The 12,653-nt window shown below is 38.1% G+C and overlaps 1 protein-coding gene across 3 annotated transcripts in view; it reads left to right on the top strand.

Annotated features, from left to right (window-relative positions):
• Positions 1-12,653, top strand: part of THSD7B (thrombospondin type 1 domain containing 7B) — an 855,837-nt gene that overhangs the window by 275,004 nt on the left and 568,180 nt on the right. For all 3 annotated transcript variants that reach the window (XM_032353821.1, XM_032353819.1, XM_032353820.1), the window contains exon 3: positions 6,154-6,964. In XM_032353821.1, the coding sequence (XP_032209712.1) occupies positions 6,154-6,964 (811 nt within the window). The remainder of the gene's footprint in view (positions 1-6,153; positions 6,965-12,653) is intronic.

Below are 12,653 nucleotides of genomic sequence, written 5' to 3'. Positions count from 1 at the left end.
TTCTAGCAGGAGTAATTAATTAAGAGTATAAAATTAAAAATGCAGACTTGAAAATGGCCATCTCTTCTGGCTTCTAGATGTGTCCCTGCCTCCAGTGGTCTCTCTCGGTTTCTGGTTTGCTGGTTTAGGTTTAATGAGCTCTGGGAACCAAAACATTCAGTGTTCAACTGTGTACCAAGTAAGTGTAGGTAGGCCTGCAGAATAGACCAGATGTCCTCATCAGAAGGAGACTGACATTACATTTAACACACAGATATTGTAAGAGATACTTGGTGTCTTGTTTATTTTTATATTTCCAGACTCTAATACACTACTTGTCAAATAGCAGCTGATGAGTAATTGTTATTTTAGTGAATGAATGCTCAGATGCTAGTCTTTTCTCTTTCCTTGGGTTCTTTGATTTATTTTAGAAAGTGTGATTTCTTAGATATTTGTCCACTGTGCAAGGGAAGCATTACTTTAATTACTCCACACTAGAGGAGAAGGCTTTTTAGGAAGTGAAAGCTACTACATAAATTTCAAGCTATTTCTTGGAGGTGAGATATCTTACCAGTGAGTCAATGTTGTTTTATTTCACATTTTGTAATGTTGAGGTTTATGAGTGCTTTGGTATAGTAATTATCCACAGATAATTTGGTTAAGATATTAAAGCTTTGCATTCACATTCCTTTCATGCCTCAACCCCATTGCCCAAGTTAAAAATAAAGCAATGTCAGGATAATAAAAGCTGTGGTTGAAAAAAAATGCACAGTAAAATAACCATCTTTTCCTATTACATGAATGGTATTAAGTCAGGGTTGCTGCCTCAAATGGTGGCAAATGCTGTGCAAAAACCAGAATGTGTTTGTTCTCTCTGACCACTTAAGTTCCCTTTTTCCTTTGTTGTAGGCATTTTAGAGAATGCCACACCTAAAATTCAGGCACCTAGCAGGTCGTCTTCAATATTGGGAGATACATTCATCTCAACTAATCCACTTAAGGGTAACTTAATTAAGAGAATAAAACATGCCAGCACTTTTCTGCTTCTAGGGGAATATTACATTAGAGCATCCACATATTTGCACTTTCTGCAAAAACACAGGCAGGAAAGAAAAATGGAATTACAGGGTCTTAAATGTGAATTCGATCCAAGAATTCATCCATGCCACCCTTTTGCATCCAAAGATTTTACTTCTAAACCAAAATGTTAACATGTTAATTAAAACTGATGTTATTTAAAATATTTAGCTGTTCATTCCAGTGCAACTGTATTTATCGCACAGAAAATGTAGTGACTTGCAGGTGGATGGTGTTTTTATATAATGTTGGTCCAGGTAAACAAGTACTGAATTATTATTCCTTTTATACCACTGAAGTATTTTCTGAGAATGTAACACAGCATGGGTTTTAGTTTAATTGCATATTATGTCTAATTAAACTTTTAATCCTTTACTGGTTCTAAATTTTGTTTTATTTGTATTACTTGGGACCTGTTTTCAATTAAGAAATACCAAATTTGGGGCACCTGGGTGGCTCAGTTAAGCGTCTGCCTTTGACTCGGGTCATGATCCCAGGGTCCTGGTATTGAGCCCCAAATCAGGCTCCTTGCTCACTGGGAAGTCTTCTCCCTTTCCTTCTGCCTCTTCCCCTGCTTGTGCTCAATCTCTCTCTGTGAGATAAAGAAGCAAAATCTTTAAAATGACTGATGTTTAAAAGCATGGGTTTCCTATATGTTTCTTTAGATTATTTATCTCAGATATATATTGTGACTATAATCACATTTTATGTATATGAAAAATTTAAAGGCGATATTCATTTTCTCCATGCAACTGCTCAAAACTTGAATATGTTCTATTTCTGAGCTTGGACAAAGGAAACAAGATTTCTCAAACTGTAGTTCACATTTTACTTCAATATGTGTGTTTTCTGAAATGGCAAAATCCCTCAGGGCTATGTGATTTTCACTAGTGCATATGTTTGAAGTTCATAGGCAAACACAACTGAATAAATCATGGAACACATTTTTTTTCTGTGTGCCCGAGAAATGCAAATTATTATAGTATTATAGGTTAATTGCTGAGAGGTCTGGTGTCCATCTTGTATATCTTGTTTGCAATTTTTTTTTTAAAGATTTATTTATTTATTTATTTGACAGAGACTGAGAGAGAGATCATAAGTAGGCAGAGAGGCAGGCAGAGAGAGAGAGGAAGGGAAGCAGGCTCCCTGCTGAGCAGAGAGCCCGATGTGGGACTAGATCCCAGGACCCTCAGATCATGACCTGAGCTGAAGGCAGCGGTTTAACCCACTGAGCCACCCAGGCACCCCTGCAATTTGTTTTTCATTTATTCCAGTTCACTTTGTATTTGCTTGTTACTTACATGCTGTTCAGTTGTCTGCAAAGTTTGCTTTTTTTTTTTTTTTAAAGATTTTATTTATTTACTTGTCAGAGAGAGTGAGCACAGGCAGACACAGAGGGAGAAGCAGGCTCCCCGCCGAGCAAGGAGCCCGATGTGGGACTCGATCCTAGGAGGCTGGGATCATGACGTGAGCCGAAGGCAGCCGCTTAACCAACTGAGCCACCCAGGCATCCCTGCAATGTTTGCTTTTAACATGAGGAGAAACTATTCTCCCCTGACTGTGCCTTCCTAAATGTACTGACTAGTGCTTATCAGCATTTCCAGGGCTAGGAGGGGGAAATCGTTCCTCACATACTACCTTGATTATTTGTATTCATTTTCAAAGGAACAGATCAGAGGGATCATAGCTAAGCTAAGAAACAGAACTGCCTTGTGATGTTAGGATTGCATATACTAATGCACACACACCCTGGAAAAGACTCTTTTCAAATGCAGGGCAAGAGCCCATGCTTAGAGTCTCACAGATCTGGAGTCCCACTCTAGTCTGCCCGGTACTAGCTGTGTAACCTTGGATGTGCTTTATAACTGCTCTGAGCTTCATTTCCCCAACTGATGAAATAAACATTCTAGCCCCATGTCAGAGGACTGTTGTAGGAATAGGAAGGAACTGGGCAAACCACTAGGGGTATATGACAAACCAACTCTCAGTTTGTTTGTTTTTTAAATGCCTTGATTTGCCTTGATTTGTAGTGTGGTGTAAATACTCTCATCATGGTTGATTTCAAAGTATGAATGATTTAACAACCACCTGGTAAAATGCTTGAATATGTAACAGTCCTCTAGTACTATCCAAGCCTAGCACAGCACTGCTAGCCCTTAACAAATTGTGATAATTACTTCTTAATAGTTATATTTCGTCTCCCCTTGATCTAAGAAAACTTTTGCTGTTTGATGCATTTCTATATAGATAAAGAATGTGAAGGCTAAGTGAAGGATAATAATGTATAAGGTTTAAAATATTAATGATTTCAAATAATGAAAAAATAGCTACCTTAACAATTTTGAAAGTGACTGAAAAACTTACAAGAAGGAAACATTTTAATAAGAAAATGTGTTAGTAAAATGCTTTAAAAGTAAGAATAAAGATCACTTTGTAAGATGTTCTAGATGAATTAAATTTAATATCAGCTTTTTCAGATTGGTTAGAAATGGTTTGATTTCTCTGGTCTTTCTTTCTTTACACAAAAAGTCCTTAGGGGAAAATTATGTGTATTTGATATGTTAACAAATAAAGATATGCAGACAGCCATTATTTAGAAACCTAGTACTTTCAAAAAGAGCTTCTTTCAATTTCATCTAGTATCCGTTTTATGTTATTCAAAACTGGTTTTAGATTTTAAAGTTTGCTACAAGGATGTATTTTTGGAAGTATTTCTTTACTGAGTAACCATGGCAATTTTTTTTTTTTTTTACAATAATGAAAATTTGCATGTGTAGTCTGACATGTTGGACAAGGAATGGCATACTTGAACTGAGATTGCTCCAGAACATCTGGACACATGAAGTCTGTAAATGACTTTCATGTAACAATGAACATCTCAATTAACAAAGCACAAAATTGTGGTTGATTGAGGAGAAAATTACCAGAATTGTGGGCACTTGATGAAGTCAGTTTGTGCGGAGAGTACCATTTTTTATGCGCATTTACTGTGCCCAGGAGCAGTCAGTGCTGGGACACTGCGCCTGGGCAATGTGTGGGTAAACTCAAGGACATTTGTTTTTTCTTTCTTTCTTTCTTTCTTTCTTTCTTTCTTTCTTTCTTTCTTTCTTTCTTTCTTTCTTTCTTTTTCTTTCTCTCTTTTTATTCTTCTTTTCTTTCTTTCTTCCATCTTTTTTTTTAAGATTTTATCTATTTATTTGACAGAGAGACAGTGAGAGAGGGAACACAAGCAGGGGGAGTGGGAGAGGGAGAAGCAGGCTTCCCACTGAGCAGGGAGCCTGATGCAGGGCTCAATCCCAGGACCCTGGGATCATGACCTGAGCGGAAGGCAGACACTCAACGACAGCCACCCAGGCATCAAGGGCATTTCTATGGGTAAAAGGTGACTTACTTCAATGAAACTCCTCTGTCTACTTCAGCAAGAAGAGGCTCCAAGATGGGGACACTGAAAGGAGAAAGGACATGAGGGTATTTTCTATGTTAATCTCACTCATAAAGTGACCGAAGCCATTGGCAAGTAGGTCTACATATCCAGACAATGCTGTGAGGAAGAACACTTGTCCTGCACTTTAACAGTGAGAGAGCCTCACTGCAGCATATTGGCCACAACTTCAGATATCTGTATCTCTGGGGATGTATATGTCTCTTCCTAAGTGGGATGTACTCCATACAAATTTCCTGTTCCTAGAGATATTATGGATGTGCATAAAAACACATTTCATGAAGTTTTGGATGTTTGATCAGGTTTGGGGGAAGAGAGAAAGACTACACCTTCTTTCTCTTACCTAGGTAAATTAAAATATTTCTCAGGATGTGAATTGCCTTTATTATCACATCCTAGTGCAGGGGCAAAGGTTACATGGTTAAGCTGGTAAAGTTTTCTCAGGTTCATGTTACAACTAAGTAAAATGAAAGAGAGGAAAGTATTCTTTTCCCATTGACAAAATGTGATACCTTGCCATCTTTATGAAATGTGTAGTCAGCCTTCTGGATAAGGTTGCATGGTATGTCTATGGATTAGTTGCAAAACTGTGAGAAACATCAATGGATGTTATTTGTCCCTTTCTTTGTGGGACTCTTTCCCATAAAAACATATTCATTAATTAAAAGGTTTGGTGTATTACAAACTAATGTTGGAAGCTTGACCCAGAGTTAATACCTATGAGAAATCAAAGTGGGTATATTTCAGGGGTCCGAGAGGCAGAATTTCCATAGGCAGTTCAGTGGAGCTGCTGCTGCTTTTAGTGTATCCTTTCCCATCAGATATTTTCTTTTTCATGCAATTCACTCTGCAAGCAAAATCCCAAAGCAGGGACACCTAGTTAGCAAATGAAAGTATATTTAAGATACTTTGACAGGTAATTTTTTAAAAACATAGTTCTCTTCTGAGCCACCTGCTGTATTGAGGTGAAGGCCTGGAAACATGAAAAATTCTACTTTATTAAAATCCTGGGTTTAGGGCTTTTCTTTTATTATTATTATTTTTTAAAATATTTTATTTATTTATTTGACAGAGAGAAGGCAGAGGCAGACAGAGGGAGAGGGGGAAGCAGGCTCCCTGCGGAGCAGAGAGCCCGATGTGGGGCTCGATCCCAGGACCCTGAGATCATGACCTGAGCCGAAGGCAGAGGCTTTAATCCACTGAGCCACCCAGGCTCCCCTGGGGCTTTTCTTTTAGATTGAAACACTAACTAGGAAGTATTAATATTGAGTTAGATATATAGGCTTTAAAACCTAATGATTACAATGATAGCTATCATTTATTAAGTGTGTATTGACACCACCTTGTACCACCGATCCTCAGAATAGCTCTGCAAGTTGGTGCTTTTATTATGTCTCTTAGGTAGTTAAGGAAACGAAGGCTTAGAAAGTGGAAGTAACTGGTCCACGTTGACATTGCTGGTGAGAGACCGAATGGGGATTGTTAACAAAGGCAAACTGATGCGGCGTCCACGCTCTTAACAACCAGATGATATTGTCCACTCAAACCCCTAATTTCATACTGGTCGTGTTGGGAAGTGTTCAAATTGACGCATCTTTGTGTGGATGGCGGCTTGGAACCTCTGAGTAACTGACGCCCTTGTCTTTCGCCCGCAGGCCCCTGGGGAAGGTGTACGGGCGACTGTGGACCGGGAGGAGTGCAGAGTCGCGCGCTGTGGTGTTTCCACGTGGAAGGGTGGACGAGTCCCACCTCCAACTGCGACGAGAACCACAGGCCTCCCAAGGAAAGAAGTTGCTTCCGGGTGTGTGACTGGCACAGCGACCTCTTCCAGTGGGAGGTCTCCGACTGGCACCGCTGCGTGCTGGTTCCCGCCAGCGCCGGCCAAGCCCCGCCTCGGACCGCGGAGTGCGTGACGGCGCAGCACGGGCTGCAGGACCGCACCGTGCGCTGCGTTCAGAAGTTGAACAGAACCAGGGTCGTCAATGAGATTTGTGAACACTTTGCCCCTCAGCCGCCCGCAGAACAAGCTTGCCTCGTGCCCTGCCCCCGGGATTGTATCGTATCGGAGTTCTCCCCGTGGTCCGAGTGCAGCGAGGGCTGTGAGAAGCAACTGCAGCACAGGACGCGGGCGGCCATCGCTCCCCCTCTCTATGGCGGGTCTCAGTGCCCCAACCTGACCGAGTCCAGGGCCTGTGACACTCCCATTTCCTGTCCTCTTGGCGAAGAGGAATACACTTTCAGCCTTAAAGTAGGACCGTGGAGTAAATGTAGACTGCCTCATCTTAAAGAAATTAACCTCAGTGGAAGAGCTGTTCTGGATTTCAGCTCTGATTCAAAGGAGCGAGTCACCTTTCGACATCAAAGTTACAAGCCACATCACCTCTCCAGGCCCTGGGACTTAGGCATAGGTTATCAAACCCGGCAGGTCTGGTGCACCAGAAGTGATGGGAAAAATGCCATGTTAAGGTAAAGAGGTCTTCGGTGTTTTTATCTTCGATTCACCTAGATATTTTACAACGTAATTTCAGAAGGTTTCTTTATGAGTCCCTGTGAAGGGAACATTATAACCAGGTTGGGATTTCATCAGAGAAGTTTTCAGTTTCAGTTATGACTATTTCAGAGTATAGACCAGGCAGGGCTCTGAATTCTTCCATAGTTAGTAGTGCAACTATATAGGATAGGGCATATATTACCACGGTTTATCAAAATATCACCCCATTAAAACAGGTTTCTACTGTTACTACAGTAATAAAAGACTGAGCCCTTCTTTATAATAGTAAAAATTCCAATGACTCTCAAACTTGGTATGTAAGTTAGACAAACATTTATCATTTTCACAACTTTCATTTTTTTTTAAGATTTTATTTATTTACGAGAGAGAGAGAGAGAACACACTCAAGCAGGCAGTGAGGCAGGCAGAGGCAGCGAGAGAAGCAGGCACCCTGCCGAGCAAGGAGCCCGATGCAGAAATCGAACCCGGGACCCCTGGATCATGACCTGAGCCGAAGGCAGCGGCTTAACCAACTGAGCCACCCAGGCGTCCCACGACTTTCTTTTTTAAAATTTGTTTTTGTTTACTTTTGTTTTCATGATTAAGAAGGTTCTCTAACATTTTAGTTGTAGATTTTTTGTTGTAGTAATAATGGCAGAAAGTTAATCCATTAACTTAATGGCATTAAGTAATTATTACTTATTTAATAATTATACATTATTACTTCTTAAGAAATAATGGCAGTAAGTTAATCTGTCCAAATGAATGCTTTCTATGACATTGATTTGAAAAAACAATATTACCTTGCTCAATAATAAACAGAATTACAAATCTGTAAAGGAAATGGACTACAACTTTTAAAAGGGAAAGTTTAGGCTTAAAAATTATTTGTAACTGTTTTACTTTAAATTCTGGTACCAAAAAAATCATGACATAAGTATATAGAAATATGCTCACAGTTGTGTTTAATTTTCCCCAGAAGGTCTTAAACGGAAGCACTGGTATATTACCAAGTTTTTTCCAAATTTAAATGCCTTTCACTAGTGCTTTAAATTATAAAACATTGAAACGCTCATCCCTAGAATTAACCATTATCATCAGTTACTGTTTTCTTGGAATCCACAGCTGGCTCGGAGAGGCTCAAAAGACTACCTCTGTTATTGAAGAACAAAGTAATATTGTGATTTTGTTTTGTTTTGTTTTGTGTTTTTTCTTTTGACTTCACAAATGAGTGTATTTTGTCTTTGCTGCTTCATTCTGATTTATGCCATATGCAATTGGCAAGTCCATTGAAAAGTGCTTTTCTGCCTTTTATTGCCTGCCCCTGTGAAGCCCAAAAGATTAAGCAGATGATTTGGGTGATTATTGTTTGAATGTGTGTGTGTGGGATTCTGCAGACACCGTTTTCTTAATAATTCCAGAGAATGTTTTCATTTTTAGGCTGCTTGTTTTTGCCGTGTTTTGTTTTTTAATTCGGTGACTTTATTTTTTAGAGTGGTTTTAGATTTACAGAAAAATTGAGTGGAAAATACAGTTTCCATATATCTTCTCATCACTCCCCTCCACACATACAGTTTCATACATCTTGCATCAGTGTAGTGTTTGCTACAGTTCGTGAGCCAGATCAATATAGTACTATAGTCCATAGTCTGCATTAGAATTCACTGTATTGCACATTCTACGGGTTTGGACAAGTGTTTAATGATATATATCTACTGTTACTGTATCATACAGAATAGTTTCACTGCCCCAAAATCTGCTCCACCTGTTGATCCCAACTTTCCTCTCCCCAGTTCTGTTCCCTGACATTCAATGATATTTTTACTGGTTGCATAGTTTTATCTTTTTCAGAGTGTTATATAGTTGGGATGATACAGTAGTTAGCCTTTTTCTTATTGGCTTCTTTGTCTTAATGATATGTATTTGAAGTTCCTCCATGTATATTCATGGCTTGATAGCTCAGTTCTTTTTATCACGGAATAGTGTTTGTTGGTTTACAAACTACCCCCCCCCACTCCCACCCCATATACACAGGGCAAGAAGAGACCAAAGAAAGAGGCAGACCACTCCAGACTGGTAGGTGGCATTTTAATAAGCAAGAGAACTTACTTACGAGGCTTGTTTTAGGTGGCTGCAAAAATGAGTAGATCTATGAACCCACCTGCCAAATCTTAAAAGTTTATATAGAGGACTTAGATGGGGCCAATCACATATTAAAACCCCTCCCCACCCCCGCCAGATGGTCTCAAAACACTCCCTTGAGGCTACATCCTTAGAGAAGTTCCCACTGTGTACAGAGCATATATTCCCAGGACAATGGAGGGAGTGAGGAGCCTCCAGTTGCCCAGGTCCAGACCACGGGTCAACTAGAAGTCACACCCTCTTGATTACTTCCTCCAACAGTATTCTGTTGCATAGCTATATCACAATTTGTTATCCATTCACCTGTTGAAGGACATCTTGGTTGCTTCCAAGTTCTGGCAGTTATAAAGTTTCTATAAACATTCATCTCCAGATTTTTATGTGAACATATGTTTGCAACTCATTTGGAAAAATACCAGTGGGCACATTCCTGTATTTTATGGTAAGAGTTTGTTTAGTTCTGTAAGAAACTGCCAAACTGTCTTCCAAAGTGGCTGTGTCATTTTGCATTCCTACCAGCAATAACTGAGAGTTCCCATTGCTTCACATTCTTGCCAGCATTTGCTATTGTCAGTGTTTTGGATCTTAGCCATTTTTAAATAGGTGTGTAGTTGTATCTTGTTTTAATTTGCAATTCCTTAATCACTTATGATGTTCAGCATCTTTTCATATGTTTACTTACCATCTGTTTATCTTCCTTGGTGATGTGTCCAAATCTTTTGCCAATTTTTTGAGTGGTTTTCTTATGGTTGAGTTTTGCAAATTCTTTGTATATTTTGGATACTAGTCCTTTATCAGATATGTGTTTTGAAAATATTTCCTTCCAACTTATGGCCTACCTCTTGAGTGTCTCAAAAGCATCTTTCACAGAGAAGAATTTTTTTTGTTTGCTTTTTTAAAATCTTAATGAAGTCCTATTTATCAGTGTTTCTTTCATGGACTGTTCTTTGATGTTCCATCTAAAACAACAACAATAAGTTCTCTAAACTTAAGATCAACTAGATTTCCTCCTATATTGTTTTCTAGGAGTTTTATAGTTTCACATTATACATTTAGGTCTATTATCCAGTCTAATTTTGGGGAAAGAATGAGGTCAATGTCTGAATTCGTTTTGTTTTTTGTTTTTTTTTTTTTTTAAAGATTTTTATTTATTTGTCAGAGACAGAGGGAGAGAGAGTGAGCGAGCACAGGCAGACAGAGAGGCAGGCAGAGGCAGAGGGAGAAGTAGGCTCCCTGCCGAGCAAGGAGCCTGATGTGGGACTTGATCCCAGGACCCTGGGATCATGACCTGAGCCGAAGGCAGCTGCTTAACCAACTGAGCCACCCAGGCGTCCCTCGTTTTTTTTTTGTTTTTTTTTAAAATGTGGATATTCAGTTGTTTTAAGATCATTTGTTAAAAAGACTCTACATTCTCTATCGAATTGCCTTTGCTCCTTTTTCAAAGATTATTTGTTTTTATGTGGATCTATTTCTGGACTCTCTGTCTTTATTCCACTATCTATTTATCTATTTGCCAGTAAAACAATGTGTTAAATACTGAAGCATTAAAGTAAGTCTTGAAGCTGAGTAGTGTCAGTCCTCTGAATTGTTCTTTTTTTAATGTTGTATTGACTGTTCTGGGTCTTCTGTTTTTCCATACAAATTTCAGAATCAGTTTTTTCGATATCTACAAAATAATTTGCTGAGATTTTAGTGTATGGAGCAATTTGCAAAGAAATAACATCTTGATAATATTGAGTCTTCCTCTCCATGTACCTAGAATATTTCTTCATTTATGTTCATCTTTGATTTCTTCATCAGAGTTCTTCACTTTTTGTCGTGTAACTCATACATATTTTTTAGATTGATACGTAATTCATATATTTTGGTGCTAATACAAATGTATTGAGTTTTTAATTTCAAATTCTAATTTTTCGTTGCTAGTATACAAGAAAGCAAATGACTTTTATATACCTTGCTTTCTGTTACAATCACTAGTTTCAGGACTATGTGTTATTATTGTTGATACAGATTCTTTGGGATTCTCTATGTAGGCAAGCATATCATTTGCAGGCAAAAGAAGTTTTATTTCCTTCTTTCCAATCTGTAGTCCTTTCATTTCCTTTTCTTGTCTTATTGTATTATCTAAGGCTTTCAGTTTGAAGTCAAATAGGAGTGATAGGGATGGGCATCCTTGCCTCATTCCTGATCTTAGCAAGAAAACATCTGGTTTCTCACAAGTAAGAGTGATGCTAAATGTAGGTTTTTTGGTGGCTATTCTCTTCTTTAAAAAACTTTTTTTATTTTAGAGAGAGCAAGAGCATATGCTTGAGTGCAAGCAGGGAGGGGCAGAGGGAAAGAAACTCAAGCAGAACCTGTTTGGGGTGGGCTGGGGGTGCTTAATCTCATGACCCTGAGATCATGACCTGAGCTGCAATCAAGAGTTGGATACTCAATTAACTGAGCCACCCAGGCACCCCATGAACTTTATTTATCATGTTGAAGAATTCCCCCTATATTCCTAGTTTGCTGAGAATTTTTGTGATGCATTGGTTTTGGTTTTTGTCAAGTACTTTTTTTTTTTTTCCAAGTGCTTTTTCTGTGTGTATAGATATGATGGTGTAATTTTGCTTCAGTCTGTGTATATGTTAGATTGTGTTAGTTGATTTTTGAATGTTGAACCAGCTTTGCATACCTGGAATAAATCGCATTTGGTTATGATGTATTTTTTTAATGTATGTTGGGTTTTATTTGCTAATATTTTGTCAATATATTTTTGCATATATGTTTATGGGAATATTAGTCTTAGTTTTCCTTTCTTATGTCCTTGTATGGTTTTTGGTAATAGTGTAGTGCTGGCCTCATGAATGAATTGGGAAATGTATATTCTGCTTTGATTTTCTGAAATAAATTACAGCAAATTAGTGTAGTTTTTTCTTGACTGTTTGTTAGAATTCACAGTTGACCCATTGGGACCTGGTGTTTTCTGTTTTGGCAGGTTATTAATTATTGATTCAATTTCTTTAATAGAAATACACCTACTCCTATTATAGATTTTTCTTTGTGTGAGTTTTAGCATGTTGTGTATTTCAAGGAATTGATCCATTCACATAATTTATCCAATTAGTCAGTATAGATTTGTTCATAATATTCCTTTATTATCCTTTTAATGTCCATGAGATCATTTTTGATGACCTCTCTTTCATTACTGATATTAATACTTTGTGTTTTCTTCTTCTTCTTCTTCTTCTTCTTTTTTTTTTTTAATTTAGTTAACCTGGCTAGAGGTGTATCAGTTTTACTGACTGTTTTTGAGAACGAGCTTCTGGTTTCAGATATTTCTCTACTGATTTTATGTTTTCAGTTTTATTGATCTCAGTTCTAATTTTTATTATTTTCAGTTTGCCTACTTTGGATTTAATTTGCTCTTCTTTTTCTAGTTTTCTAAGGCAGCTTAGGTTATTGCTTTTAGGTATTTTCTTTTTTCTCTACTATGTGAATTCAGTGCCATAAATTTCTTTCTAATCATTGCTTTCACTACAT

This window comes from Mustela erminea, chromosome 8 (assembly GCF_009829155.1).
Source record: "Mustela erminea isolate mMusErm1 chromosome 8, mMusErm1.Pri, whole genome shotgun sequence".
In the NCBI taxonomy this organism is placed as follows: Eukaryota; Metazoa; Chordata; class Mammalia; order Carnivora; family Mustelidae; genus Mustela; species Mustela erminea.
The sequence above is the reverse complement of the archived record's forward strand: the minus strand, read 5'-3'. Positions and strand labels throughout refer to the sequence as shown.